This window comes from Anopheles marshallii, chromosome 2 (assembly GCF_943734725.1).
Source record: "Anopheles marshallii chromosome 2, idAnoMarsDA_429_01, whole genome shotgun sequence".
Classification (NCBI taxonomy): domain Eukaryota; kingdom Metazoa; phylum Arthropoda; class Insecta; order Diptera; family Culicidae; genus Anopheles; species Anopheles marshallii.
In genome coordinates this window covers 49895085-49910240 of record NC_071326.1, presented here as the reverse complement: position 1 = coordinate 49910240, position 15156 = coordinate 49895085, and the positions used below count along the sequence as shown (strand labels likewise).

Genomic DNA, 15156 nt, shown 5'->3' with positions numbered 1-15156 from the left:
AATCCGTCCCGTTGGTGCTTCGCGGGTAGTGCGTGATTTCATCGTTCATCGTTGCAAGAAGTTTTGAGGTGAGTATTGTACGTCGTGTGCCTCTGTTCCACGTGTGCGTGCGCGCGCGTTTGTGTGCGAGGCGGTACGAGCGAAGGAGAGTGTGTGCGCAATAGGCAGCAAATGCGCTTGTCAAAGCGAAACGCCACACCAGTTCCCGTATTTCGAGCCGTGTGCTTCGCTCGGCCGTCACCGTCGTCGTATTCCATCGCAAACCGTGAAGAAGGAACGCAGTCTGTGCGGTTCTTCGTACTACCGTAGTCCTCCGGGTAGTTCAGCGTGTGTGTGTGTGTGTGCGCGCGCGTGTGTGTATGGGATTTTTGTTCGGAGTTTTCTATCTATTTTTGCGGTGCGTTTTTGGGAATATTTCGATGACGTTGTTTCACTCAATACACTTAGTATTTTATTTGCATGCAGAATAGAAATTCCACATTGCATTGTATTCAATTGCGGTTTCTTAGAATAATAGAACTTCGCTGAAGGTTGATGGCGTGATTTTCGCGTTCCGAGCATGTGTTGGTGTTTTTTTTTTTAGGATATATTTTCGACAAGTGGACGCACTAACGGTAGTGCTATTACGGCTTTTCCCATCTAATTTTGTATATGTGTTTTTTTTTCTTTTATTTATAACTCGTTGCACATTTTCCGGGGTTTCTACGGATGCAGCCAGTGAAAGGTCCTAACCAGCAGCAACATGTATCACCTGAAGACGATCGCTAAGAACGCCACCATCAAGCAGGAGGTAGCCACACTGGTGAAGGCCGTTGCGGCCGTCCAGCAGCCGATGGTTGCGGTAAACCAGCAGCAACCGAAGCGCACGTATGCCGAGCACCAGATCCCGGAGCGCCTGAAGGATGTGTCAACCGCGGCCAACCCGCGCTTCTTTGACATGGTCGAGTACTTCTTCCACCGTGCCTGCCAGATCTGCGAGGATAAACTGGTCGAGGACATGAAGGGCCGCGCCTCCATGGACGAGAAGAAGAAGAAGGTGAAGGGTATTCTGATGCTGATGCAGCCGTGCGATCATATCATCGAGATTGCATTCCCACTGCGGCGCGATTCCGGCGACTACGAGATGATCACCGGCTACCGTGCCCAGCACTGCACCCACCGTACTCCGACCAAGGGCGGTAAGTACTGTTGGGGTGGTGGTGGTGGTGACGATGGGTTGAAAATGAAAATCGTACCACTGAAAGTGAGTGTGTGTCGATTACGTAACAAGCGTACGGTCGCGTCGTGCAATGCGTTTGCCTTGCCGCAATGGTGGTAGCGCAGGAAATGATTTTGGGTGGAAAATCGCAATATTGAATTCTAAGAAAAGAAAGAAGTCGAACCGTCTGCTTCTTTATCGCTTTTCTGTTCCATTGGTTGTTTTTCATACGTTTTACCAGCCATTTTTAACATTTTTGTCGAAACTTTGTGTGCCGCCCCCAAAACAGCTCCCGGGACCATTGAATGATTAATGTGTACGCCTACGACTTTGTTCGTTCAAGACACAGGCACAGGAAAGAAGGGCAACCCATTTAGAATGCCTTTTATCGCTGCAAATGAAAACCGTCAACCGAGTGGCTACCAGCGGTCAAATGTGATAAGTGAGAACAAGGAGGTTGTTGTCGATGGAAATGGAAATTATGTTGGAATTCTTGTCAGAAATATGGTAACACAAGCATTACTCATCTTACGATGTAAAGTTTGCTTCAAGTGATAAAACTTTCATAAACTCACGTGATCCAGCAAAAAGGGAGGGGGGAGGGGGCTCCACTTTCAAGACACTTCGCTGATAAAATCACGCATTAAACAACAAAACGTCACCGTATCATCTCGTCCCTCAAGCCAATAGTACAGTTGTCAAGGCGTTAAAGGAGGAGATAAGTGATACACAAATAATAGACCTCCGTTCATGTTGCAGACGACCGTATCGTAATGCTGCAATGTCTATTATCATTGCCCATTCGGATGGTACCCGTAGAAATGTGTCTATCGATGAAGCCATTACAACATCCGATTGGAAACGTTTTCGAATTCGGTTATATCAATGCCTTTGCACACCTTCATCTCGTGGACCAATTTTGTTCCTTCATTGAGTATCTATATGGAATGCTAACCAAACGTTTTCTTTTTAGGTTTTAAAAGCAACGTGGACTTGTGTGTAATAAAGATTAGATTACATAGTGTGGTGTGTCACCAAGTACACATTCTCGCAAAAGGGCATGGAAACTGGTCCCAGTGAGGTATCAGTTGCATACAATTGCTAACAATGTGTGAATCCATCGAGAGACAGTATCCATTTTAATTGGCTAGGCCCAGCCACATGAGAATCTTGGATTTGTCACGACTCTTGAACGAGAATATTTCCACCAAATGGTCCAAGCTTGCGCGGAATGATATCGCTATTCCATTTATGCTGAGATAGAGAACAAAAACATCAACCCTTTGCGTATATCAAATTCCACTACTGGTATGTTCAAAATGCAGAAAAGAAAAGAAAGCAAAACCGCCAATAAACAAGCACCGACCGGCCATTACTTCAATGCGAGGAAAAGATGTACAAGATGCATAGAACTAACATATGTGCGACATGTTGTCAAGCAAGCACGTGGTCCCCCGTCTCTGGATGTTGCTCCATACGCGTTGTAACGGCGGTAACGATGCACCGTTCATTCAATGCGAACGTTGATGGACGGAGCGCACTCAAAGTGCACAGCCACTTCAGCGGAATTCCATTACACACTTTCACTTCAAGTTGATGGGAGATGAAAATGTGCCCCGCGTTCGCTGTTGTCATAGCGGTTAGACTCCGGGGATAGCTCGGGCCATACTTGAGACATTCGATCGTCAACCTCTCGTGAATCAACTGGAGTCATGGAGAGAGTAGAGAGTGGTCATTCTAGTTGTTAAACGGTGCCTTGTTCGATGCGATTATCATCTACAGCTAATCGTGGCGTACGCATCGCCAAGCGCAAATAATAGAAACACTTTACTATCCACTGGAACTGAGCAATTATACCCTCCCAAGCAAGGTCACCGGTGTATGTCTCACATACACACACACATACACCCGTTGATAAGCCCTATCGGGGGGTCCATGGGAAGGGTGTCAAGAAAAATGAAACACTACCGATATGGTCCGAATGGGATCGGTTACGCGGTCAAGCAGGATCGCGCGCGATTCTAATGTCGTAACTAACATTTAGTGCGAGTCGCTCTGCTGATAACGGTAGCCAAGGGAAACACAGTTGCAAAAAAGAAGCAGAAAGAAGTGCTCCATGTGATGCATGCGAACCCATCATCGTGCGATGTCAAACAGATACAAGGTGTCAACATGTGTCTCTAAACCTTGGGTAGGCCGCTCTTTTGCGTGTTTACGGGTTAAGTGGTACTTATCTCCTAAATCCCACGAGGTGGTTGGATTATTGGTAGGATGCAAGGTTCTTCCAAACTAAATTCGCCTGGTGCGCTGTGCACACTGCAGAGAACCGTGTCCTCCTGCTGCTCGGAGGGAGGTGTGTCTGCCCTGCGTTTGCGGTACGGTTTACGTCATTGTCGAACAGAAATCGATTCAAAGGCTAAAAATATTGCTGCACAACTCCAACGTAGCCGGAGGTTTTGGGACCTGCACTCAACGCTACCCCTCGAGGCTTCTTCAATGGTAATGGTGTGGTGCATTCAGGCTGACGTTGCTCACAATTTGCTTACCGCCAATTGCCCGCGGATGAGATTCTTTCTGTTTTGTTTGCTTCTTACGGTGATTGTGTCACGATGTCACGAGGCCTCGTTAAGGGAATGTTACGTAAAACATGCGAGCGATACGCTACTTTTTAGCGCTGGATGTTTTCTTCTCGCTCAGAATGCCGGTAACAAGGACGCTGTTACTAACGTGATGAACAGCAAGGTGTTGTTACTAGACGGTCGCGTGCCTGTTTAGCAGCTGCTAAGCAAAACTAAAAACCGCCCAACCGATCCAATTATTACCAAATTCTCAGCCTTAATTAGTGGATGGGCTATACCGAAACTTCAATACTTGTGCCGAAATGATCAACTTAAGACTTTTTCTTACCTAAAAACACCTAGCCTACTACTCTTTAGAATCAGGCGCCCGCAACTCGCTCCACACAGCCCGTTTTTTTTTAACATTTACGCACACAACTACTACGTTCCGTTGGTGTTGTGAACTATGTGACATTTTGCGCACCTGTCGCGGATATTAAGAAAACTGGGCTATAAATAGCGAACGGTAGAAGTAATTTGCGGAATTTAATTGTTGTTTTTCTTCTGAGGAACAGACAGTAGTAGAAATGGACAGAAAGCGGTAGATGGTTCATTTGCTATTTGTTTATCTCGTGGCGCATGTTGTTGTTTACGTGTAGTTAATTTATTCAATTTATGATTTAATTAGCATACACGTTAGAACACCTACATTGCTTCAGGTTGTACCGGCCGTCGCATCGGAACTGGTAGAATCGAATGTCAGTATGCAAATCAGTAAATAAATAAATGAAATACCATCGCGGCGAGAGTGTGCATTTGCCGTCATCTTTGAAGGTTGCTCGATATCATTAGCACCATTTGCTTGCCCTGGTAACAATGTTAATGCTGCCATCATAATGTGTCTTTTTGTGCTATCACATGGTATGCGAAGAGTGAATTTAAAGTTTACCCTGCCCAATTAGAGCCAACCTGCCAACACATTGTTGCACATGCCAACGACAAATAGCGTACGATCGATTAGAGTGGACGGGGCGATGGAATTGGTAAATAATTTAAATTGTTGTAAAACCAGCCGCACATACCACCGAGACCGAACGCGCAACTTCCTTCTCTACACGGCAATGGGATCATTTTGCACGTTACAGGACGGGTTGCTATGATGTTACATAACGACACATAACAATTTAAAGGCCTCCTAGATTTTCGATCACCTCACCCCGGACACGACACTTGTTTGTCTACGGCGTTTGGGTTGTTGTCGCATTTGCATAGGCGGATGATAGAACCCGCTAAATTTAGCACGCACGCGATCCAATTCCGACACCAGCTTCTCTGTCAAGTAAGGTTCGGTACGAAAAACCCGGAGAGCATAGCATATGCGCATAGGATCGGTTGGATCAAAACAAAAACCATGAGAACGATCAGGCGATCCTCGCCCCGACGTGTGTGTTAGCAGATGATTTCGTGCTCACCGACGGTGACTAATCTCTGTACGCGGCGGAAGAACGGAGCAACATCGCATCTTCCTCGTTGATGTTGCGATACCATTACGTTCTGCCTCTATCCGCTCTAAACGTTCTAAACCGGTTTGGTGAACATGCAGTGCTGAAGCTTGACGATTGTTCCATCAGCATGGGGATACCGGTTTGGACAATTTTTCGATTGTTGCCAAGTCGTGTTGATGGCCTTTCCCGAATTGCTATTGCCCTAAAGAAGAGGTTAATGTTGTTGCTTTTGATACGAGGAAATATGATCATCAATTCTTACATTTTTTATTGACATTTGCAGTAAGGCTTTTGCGTCAATGTTCGAATTAGTATGCGACGCAACAGACCAGAACCTAGCTTTACCTTGTTGATAAGCGCTCTCGTTCGCTCGCAAGATCAGGAACCATCGAAAATATAACGCAAAACAAACGTACCTCGTGGTGTTCTTTTGAATATCTTATCTTACACGCCTGATACGATTGTGACCTTGAATGTGACATCTTCTGTTGCTATTTGTAGCTCACGATTCCATGGATTATGTTTACTGAGTACTATCATCTTGAAATGCCACAAAAATCTGATAATCATGTTATCTCTCTCTCTCTCTCCATAGGTATTCGTTTCTCGCTGGATGTGTCACGCGATGAAGTGAAAGCCCTGTCCGCGCTGATGACGTTCAAGTGCGCCTGTGTGGATGTACCGTTCGGTGGCGCAAAGGCCGGCGTCAAAATCGATCCACGTAAGTACTCCGAGCACGAGCTGGAGAAGATTACCCGCCGTTTCGCGCTGGAACTGTCGAAGAAGGGTTTCATTGGCCCGGGCATCGATGTACCGGCCCCGGACATGGGAACGGGTGAGCGTGAAATGTCGTGGATTGCTGATACGTACGCCAAGACCATCGGTCACCTGGACATTAACGCGCACGCCTGCGTTACCGGCAAACCGATCAATCAGGGCGGTATTCACGGACGTGTATCCGCTACGGGTCGTGGTGTGTTCCACGGACTGGACAACTTCATCAAGGAAGCGAACTATATGGCTCAGATCGGTACTACCCCCGGCTGGGGTGGCAAGACGTTCATCGTCCAAGGTTTTGGTAATGTCGGTCTGCACTCGTGCCGGTATCTGACGCGTGCCGGAGCCACCTGCATCGGTGTCATTGAGCACGACGGATCGATCTTCAACCCGCAAGGTATCGATCCGAAGGTACGTATCGGTCGCTGAGAAGGATCCAAAAGATCATTTCTTTTAAACATATTTAATTCTTGTGAATGGTTTGCAGGCGCTGGAAGATTACAAGAACGAAAAGGGCACGATCGTTGGCTACCCTGGTGCGCAGCCGTACGAGGGCGAAAACCTGATGTACGAACAGTGCGATATCTTCATTCCGGCTGCCGTTGAGAAGGTGATCACTGCTGACAATGCTGGACGAATTAATGCCAAGGTAACGAAAAAGCTGTAGATATGAATCAGACACTAGATGGTACATAACACGGCTTTCTTTTGTCCGTGCGACATCCGCAGATCATTGCTGAAGCTGCCAACGGACCGACCACGCCCGCAGCCGACAAGATCCTGATCGATCGCAACATCCTCGTGATTCCGGATCTGTACATCAACGCCGGTGGTGTGACGGTGTCGTTCTTCGAATGGCTGAAGAACTTGAACCACGTCTCGTACGGTCGTCTGACGTTCAAGTACGAGCGTGAATCGAACTACCATCTGCTCGGTGAGTTTGTCCCTGCATGCTTTGATGATCGCTTAAATGCACTAGTACTGCTTGCTTTTGCACTACACCACCGCCGGGCAATGATCCGTGCAGTATTAATCAAGCAAAAAGTAATGAGGATCGACTACAGGCACGCATTAATTATTGCAACACCGAACAAATGATCAAAAACCCGAAGGTGTTTTACTCTTTACGCAATGTTGGTTTTAGTTGAAAAAACAATTGGTTCAGCAAGTTGCCGTAACGTTACTGTTGGGTCCTGCGTCTTTTACCCAATGTCATCGCAAAGCACCTAACAGGAATTGGCTTAGAATGCAGCTTTCGCCACACCAAACATGTATGCCTTGTTAACACCTACCAATCGGACAGTAGAGCATGTTCAACGATTTGGTTACATCGGCAGACAAGGGATATGGTGCGATAATCCCATCCAACCCGTGACAGATTGGTGGTAGCAGAGTACGATATGAAATTGACACAGCCCTAAAACAGCTCTCCAAAAAACGCGCTGCATGTATTGCCTTACTGTGTCGCTGCCTTTCTCTATTCAATCTAGATCTTTTCTAATGCTGTGCACTTTATTTGTCCCTGCACTTTCGTTTTTTTCTCTTGATTTTATCGTTTTTCTTTCCTTTTTTCTTTCTTCTATGTTCTGTAATCTATTTTATTGTGACGGCCATATTATTTGATGCAGCCTCCATTCAGCAATCGTTGGAACGATTCGTATTTAGCGACGAAGAGAGTAAAGTATCCCAAAACAGTTACGGTGGTCTCTCTTTGTGCTTGTTTTTAGTACCGATATTTGTGTTTTTGTTTATTTTTGTGATTGGCATTTTGTATACCTACATCGTTACCCCCTCTGTGTAATTTGGCCCGTGCAAAATTTTCGGCATGGTTTTGTTTCCCTTACTTTAAGTGGGTTTGTCCAGTTTAATTGGTTCGCTCCACAAAAAATGCGATCATCTTGTCCTACCAAACAATTGGTACCAAAATTGGTGTGCTGCACACCAGTGTCTAACAATTGTTCCACTTGCAAGTTCAGTTTTTTCCCTCGTACTCGACTTATCTCCGCGTCCTCGGTCTGATGCTTCACCATCAACACCATTCCTGTGCTGTCCTGTCCGCTCGTAATTGATTTGCTTGGTTTCTCTAAAGTGTGCTCCAGTTCTACCACCCGGTTTGAATGACTAATGATCGTAACTATTAAATTTTCTCGCAACAAACGATGTTGTTTTTGCACGCACTCTTACAAATACGCATGAACATATGCAGCATAACTAACGCAGTTTGATGCATGGTTTGCCGTGTTGAAAGTTTGAAATTAACCACCATCGGCCTAATCGTGTTGCCGGCTTTGTTTGTATGCGCGGATGCCGCATTAATAGCGGAACAACCCTGTACCGCAAATCGTAATACGATCGTTTGATTGACTGGTGCTTTTCTCCTTTTTTCTTCTTACGGTTCCGTGGTTCCTTCGCACTTTTGGCTGACTTCGGAAAATGGTACAGAATCGGTGCAAAGATCACTTGAGGCACGGTTCGGTACGGTCGGTGGCAAGATTCCGATTGAAGCGTCCGAAGCGTTCAAGAAACGCATCTCCGGTGCCTCGGAGAAGGACATCGTGCACTCCGGTTTGGACTACACGATGGAACGTTCGGCCCGTGCCATCATGACCACCGCCATGCGCTACAATCTCGGACTGGATCTTCGTTCCGCCGCCTACATCAACTCGATCGAAAAGATCTTCCAGACGTACCGCGACGCCGGTCTCGCCTTCTAATAGGCCTCCCCCACCATCCACCTTCGCAGCCGCCCCCAAGAGCGATCCGTGACGTTGAGGGCGGCAACGTTCTTGTGCGTGTTTCATGTTTTGGTCCCCGTGGACAATGTTGCTCTCTACTTCCCTCATAGTGTTTTAAAAGGGGATGTTTTCTTCCCAACTTCATTAACGTGTTCGTAAGACAAGGCATTTCGGTGTTGTGTACTTCCTCTACACTGTATAATTTAATATACTCTCGAGATCGCATTACGAGCCCCTGTGTGCAATGCGAGGAAATACATACATTAATTAATATACTTATATTTTACTGAACCAATGAAAAGAGCTTCGGTGCTTGCGTTTATTGTCGGCTTTCACAACGCACGATCGTACGATCGTTTCTTGCTACGTTATTGCTCCGCCACTGCTGTTCGTCGGAAACGAAAAAGGATTGTTTCAAGTGTTGGTGGTGAAATCTGTGAACAATCCGTTTTACGCTCCGGCTTCTCTTCGTCCGCCCTTTTTCACGTGCGAACATTTTTGATCTACTTTTTCTTCTATTCTTTTTCTCTTTCTCTTTTTTCTCTTTTCTTCGCAAAAAAACCGTTTTTTGTGAAATCGCGTGAAATCGCTACTACTACTACCACTCTACTCACCATCTCATCCATCCAGCATCCGTCCAGGAATCGCTCGAAAAGTATATGGGCGCGGAAGACAGTAAAGTATCCAAAATTTCCCAGCTTGTACAGCAAATGTTTCGCAAACCCACCACCACTACCACCACCACCACCACCACTACTGATTCCCGTCACCGCAAGTTTCGTTTCACTTTATCGTGTTTATTTCTGGTCCATCTTTTTTCTTGATTGTGTTAATAATTTCTTTGTGTTTAACTTCCTTTCTTCTTTCCGCTGTACGTTTTGGAATGGGATGTGATGATGCACTCGAACACACACCCAACATCAGGCGAAATAATGTTTTGTATACGTACTGTCCAAATTGCAGATTGTGAAATCATTCGATTGATGATGGAACTCGTTTCTTCTTACGGAACTGTTGTGTCTTTCCTTGGTGTTTACTGTGTTTACGTTTAGTCATTATTCGCTCTTATTTAAAAAAATGTAGTGTGGTTTATTATTTATCGTGTTTTAATTTTTTTTAAAGTATTCTATACGTTCTTTCTGTTCTGTTTTTCGCTGCATTGCTATCATATCGAGAGTGAAATATTAGTGGTGATTTAATTTTTTTTATGAATGTGTATTAAAAACAGAAGCTAGTAGTACAAACATAGTTTTGTAACTTAGACCCATATTAGTAAATTATGCATTTTATCAAATTGCAATATAGTACTTTGCTTTGGCAAAAAATATACTAAAATTGGAACGATATAGGGAAGACTAGCAAGACCCTGTAGAAATTGTAATATAGAAGCACTTGTAATACGTGTTTAAATAATTTTTGGTGGATCTCCCTCGGTTACACATCGAATCACATGCAGAGTGCTTTTATCAGATCTATGCGATCAAAATATTGTCTAAAACTTCCTTTCATGAAAATTTTAACAACCTAATTTTATCTTGGTCCAATCACCAAATAATTCTCATGAAAATATGTTCCGTTGAAAACAATATGGTAGTTAATGTAACGCTATGTTCACTTAACACTACACACTATGAGCAGGTGTGACCGGTCGTGTATTGGTAGCGTCGCCGGTCTTCACACGACAGGATCGGCCCAAAACCCTATCCGGATCAATCACCCGTAGCAAGGACTGACTATCCAGCTACGTGGTAACATTGAGTCCAGATAGCCAGAATTGGTAGATCTTATAGAAGGTCGTTACCCCAAGAAGAGAGAGAAAGAGAGAGAGATACTATGCACAGGTAGCATTGACACATTCTACCTATTCCGTTCTGTGTTGCATTCTTATCATATCGAGAGTGGGAACATTTGTTGTGATTTGTTTTATTAATGTGTTTTTTTACTAAAGTTTTTAGTACACAAATAGTTTTGTGAATTTGAACCGCATTAATAAGGATTTTTTTTTTTTCCTATTCGGATCGTAATCCTCTTAAGACGGTATTGTACTCTGTTGACCTGAAATTAATTACACTAGATATTTTTGATGATGTAAGGTACCAGCATGGAATGAATAAGTTTGTGTCGACCTCATCATAAATAAATTTTTGGTCATACATTGGACAATTTCTTCGTTCGCTACAACGTGGGAGGGGAACTGATAGGGGAGACATTATAGAGACCACATCGATGGGATTGGAATATAATGGATATTTCAGCTTTAGTTTCTAACAACTTTCCTTTCATTGCAATTAGCTGTTGTGTAATGAAACAGAAAAAATGGAAAAGGTTTACATTTTGACAAATATCAGGCTGTCGAAAGCAAAAATGGACATAAAAGCTTTGTAGCGGTCATTTTGTAGAATTAAAAAAATAAAAAAATAATAACATAGTTTCAACACATTTACGAAGCTTATGAAGCTATGAGCTCCTTCGGAAATGATGCGAAATTCTGAATGTTTCAAGAAATTTGGGTAATGTTTACGATAACTTTTTTCCGTTTATTTATGTTTCTGAAACTAAATTCGACTCTCTTATAGCTGTTTACGATTTTAAGTAAGTACTGTTTAAAGTAAGCACTCTGCAGAACACCATATTTTTAATCTTGCAGTGTGTATTATTACTTAATCGATTGACTAAAATTTATAAAAAATATGTCGAAGGACTAATACCAAAAACCCATCTAAACCCTTCGCCCATAGCAAGGACTGACTATCCGGCTACGTATGACTCGTATGACAGATTATGCCAGGCATACATTGTTATACATTTTATACATTGTGTGGGAACTATAGCCATCGTGACACTCAGCCTCTCGACTGTTCCCATACCAAGGACTGACCATCCGGCTACATATAGCTAGTATGACATTTTATACCAGGCATGGCTATACATTGTTATACATTGGTTATTGTGTAGGAAATCGCACAAAATTATAAAAAAAACCGAGCCAACGTGGCATCTCTGGACTGTACTTCGTTCATACTATTATGAGTTAGATAATTTACCACATCGTATCGCTAAACTTCGCGATTTTAGTATTTATTTCACTAAAAAAATAGTTCTTTACTTACTTTACCCTCCATTTAAAAATTGCCGAAATTGATTTGTTTTATCGTCGCTTCACAGACGATGTTCTTTGTTGTGATTTTAATAGATTGAAATACTTTGGATACTGGTTATGTTGTTTAGGTGACATATTAAACGGAAAAGAATGAAAAATGTTGGTGTTTTGTTGTTCCTTGTCCATTTCCATTTTTCTTCATCAATGTTTAACCGCACGTTCGTCACGTTGGTCTGTATCATTTGCACGTAAGCTCGATCAATTACGCCTCATAGAAACTATATGCTAATCAGTGAATGAAAAAGCAAGAATTTAGGAGATGTTGTACTCGGTGGTTACTAATTGATAATTTAGGTTTATTAAGGTGGGAAAGTCCTATTGTGTTTAAGTTAAGTTTTGCATGCAATCTTTCTCACAGTCATCTATCACGAGGGGTCTCTTCTGCTCATTTTCCATTGGGAAATTTATATTGCACCTTCTCCTGCTCTAGAATACACGCACTCTTCTGATTGCAACTTCCCCTTTCCTTAGTCACACATGCACACACACACACACAAACACTTCGACCTACATTTGGCGATGATCGATCGTCATGTTTTGGATACGTCCATACAAACGATTGTGTTAATTTTTTTTTCGTTTCTTCTGTCCTTTTTTCTCCATAGAATCTGTACAGGCCTCGCTGGAACGTCGTTTCGGTAACGTCGGTGGCAAGATCCCGGTAACGCCCTCGGAAGCATTCCAGAAGCGCATCTCCGGTGCCTCGGAGAAGGACATCGTGCACTCCGGTTTGGACTACACGATGGAGCGTTCGGCCCGTGCTATCATGAAGACGGCCATGAAGTACAATCTAGGCTTGGATCTGCGCTCCGCCGCCTACGTCAACTCGATCGAGAAGATCTTCCAGACGTACCGCGATGCCGGACTCGCCTTCTAAGCGCCACTCTTCCCGCATGTCTAACCGAGCCACTACTTCACGCTCGAATCGACCACCAAACGCAAATAGAAGCGCATAGAGAAGACAGCCATGCAAAATCAACAACAAAAAACGTGCGACGCGGCCACAAACAATTCGATTTGAGACAAAACAAGCGCGCCAGCTAGTAACAAATGATGCGAAAATTGCCCGGAAAATCTAACCTTACAAGATTTGCCTGCTATCGGATCGAAACGGAAGAACTCAGTTAAGCAGAACGTTATTTCACGTATTAGAAATGTAAGGATCCGTTTCCTTCCCCCTACCTCATCGACGTGCCGATGCGGAATGCGAAATGCAAGTGATGACCCTCACCACACAATCCTATCACATTCCAGCAACGATTAGCAACCCCGTGATGCCGTCTGTTGCATCCGACACATTCCATTTTAGATCTTATGTTCGATAGAAAACGGTGTCCCATGGTGCTTTTGCTTAATATTATGTACATCTGCCTGCGGATTAGGACCTTCTTTTGCGGCACTTTGATAAGTTTTGTTGGCAGTTATGTACTTATTACATACCACATCGTGCGATGCATTCCAAACTTGACCATGCAACGGTATACCTGCAGTAGTAGTGCTACACGTTTGTCGAACGTGATCGGTTTCGTACTGGGACGACCATTTGTACAACCAAAATGTATACATTCCTGCCCTCCCCTCACCCGATAGCTCGTCGGAGTCGGTCGTGACGCCACGAAAACAATCGGAAACCCGCCCCCTGACGTAACAAACACGGCGCACCAGTATATTTAGATGTAATGGTAACATTTTAACTAACTAAACGTCCGCATATGCTGCGGTACACGACTCCGGAAGGGTTTTCAAATAGATAAACAAATGTAACCGCCGGATGGCCGTGTGGGCACACCGATGTACTGCTGCTACTACTACTACACTCTACCACTGTGTTCTTATCGAAGAAAATTTTACAACTTCGCACGCACTATTCTATCCAAATGCACAGGAAAACATTTAGCCCGCGTAACCGGTTGGGCAAGGTAAGACCGGTGAACAAATACTGCCGCCAATGGCAAGCACTCAAACTAAGCATAGCGAGCAATCTTTATCCCTCCCAAAAAAAAAACGTTTAACGGTACCAATAGCTGACGCAACGCAAAACTTTCAATAAAGCGAAAGTAAATAAACGAATTAAAAATACAAATTGTGTATTATTTGCATCTCTTCCAATCCGACCGTTTTGTTAGCTTGAGCTCTTAAGAGGATTGTATACTCTGCAATTTTTTATGATAAAAATAATAGCTTGGAGTGTCTTTTTCTTCTTTTCCTGCATCAACGTCATCACTCCATCTCAATTTGGGCCAACCACACCTGTCCTGTCCATGTGCACGACCTAAAAGCACTTTACGAGATGGGTCGTTCGGTGACATTCTCATAACATGACCGACTCATGACCGGTGCCTGGCAGGTCTAACTCGTTCATCGCTCATAGAGCTCGTCAGTGATGAACGTGTAGTGGATCCTGCATTGTCCTTCCACACATACAAAGCCAAAAATCCTTCATCATCCTTTGAACGCGACTAAGAGGGTTTCGTCAGTTTTGGACTAAGTCCATGTCTCAGAGGCGTAAGTGTGTACTGGAACTATATAGGTTCTATATAGTCCCAGCTTTGTTCGACCCGACAGGTGTTTTGAGTAGAGAAGTTGCCTTGTGTCATTGTGAACATCAATGTTATTGTCGATGCTGACTTTTGACCAAAGATAGAAGAAATTTTAGACAACTTCGAAACTGCTGTCACCTATTTGTCCTATACGCCTCGTGCCGAACAGTTCGCTGACGGGCACCTTAATGGCAGGACATGAAGCTGATATCATCGTCACGTACCCCAACCATAGTATCCTTCAGGTCTTCGCCATCGGGTCTGGTGGTAGTATTGCAGCAATTCTAGTTGATTCGGGAGTGGATCCTAATCCTATAACATACATAAAGATAAAATGTTTTTTTTTAGTTAGAAATGATACCATGAAACATGACACCATCCATCAAATATATTGACACTTAGTTATTCATAACCTTAACACTCTAAACAAGGTTATCTTTAAGATCATTCTGTGGCAGATTTGTGAAGTATACCGTCGGGAAAAAAGCGGCAGAATGTTAACTATTTTGATTATTTATTGTTATTTAACAAAAATCTCCCAAAAATCATTTTTGCAGGCCACCAGGCCACAACCTCCTTATCAGTTAACATTAACGAGAAAACAGAATTAAATCAATGTTAATTTTTCTTTCCTTCCTAATTAATAGAGCAGCGGCGTGTATTTCATGTTTACTGAAATCATT

At 43.7% G+C, this 15156-nt stretch overlaps 1 protein-coding gene across 2 annotated transcripts; it reads left to right on the top strand.

Annotated features, from left to right (window-relative positions):
* The first annotated feature begins 742 nt into the window (after positions 1-742).
* LOC128706952 (glutamate dehydrogenase, mitochondrial) lies at positions 743-12810 on the top strand. 2 transcript variants are annotated; one of them, XM_053801896.1, is made up of 6 exons: positions 743-1178; positions 5857-6449; positions 6526-6687; positions 6768-6972; positions 7667-7714; positions 12539-12810. In XM_053801896.1, the coding sequence occupies exons 1-6, from the start codon at positions 743-745 to the stop codon at positions 12808-12810; spliced, it is 1716 nt and encodes a 571-aa protein (XP_053657871.1). The 2 variants fall into 2 exon arrangements, with proteins under 2 accessions (XP_053657871.1, XP_053657872.1); XM_053801897.1 differs by lacking the exon at positions 7667-7714.
* Positions 12811-15156: the final 2346 nt, after the last annotated feature.

What these genes read in the sequence shown, in the direction of transcription:
- LOC128706952 (XM_053801896.1), top strand. Translation starts at nt 743, where the DNA reads ATGTATCACCTGAAGACGATCGCTAAGAACGCCACCATCAAGCAGGAG. An exon ending in ATCGAACTACCATCTGCTCG is followed by an intron (nt 6,973 to 7,666) that starts GTGAGTTTGTCC and finishes TATTTGATGCAG; the next exon opens with CCTCCATTCAGCAATCGTTG. An exon ending in CGTATTTAGCGACGAAGAGA is followed by an intron (nt 7,715 to 12,538) that starts GTAAAGTATCCC and finishes TTTTCTCCATAG; the next exon opens with AATCTGTACAGGCCTCGCTG.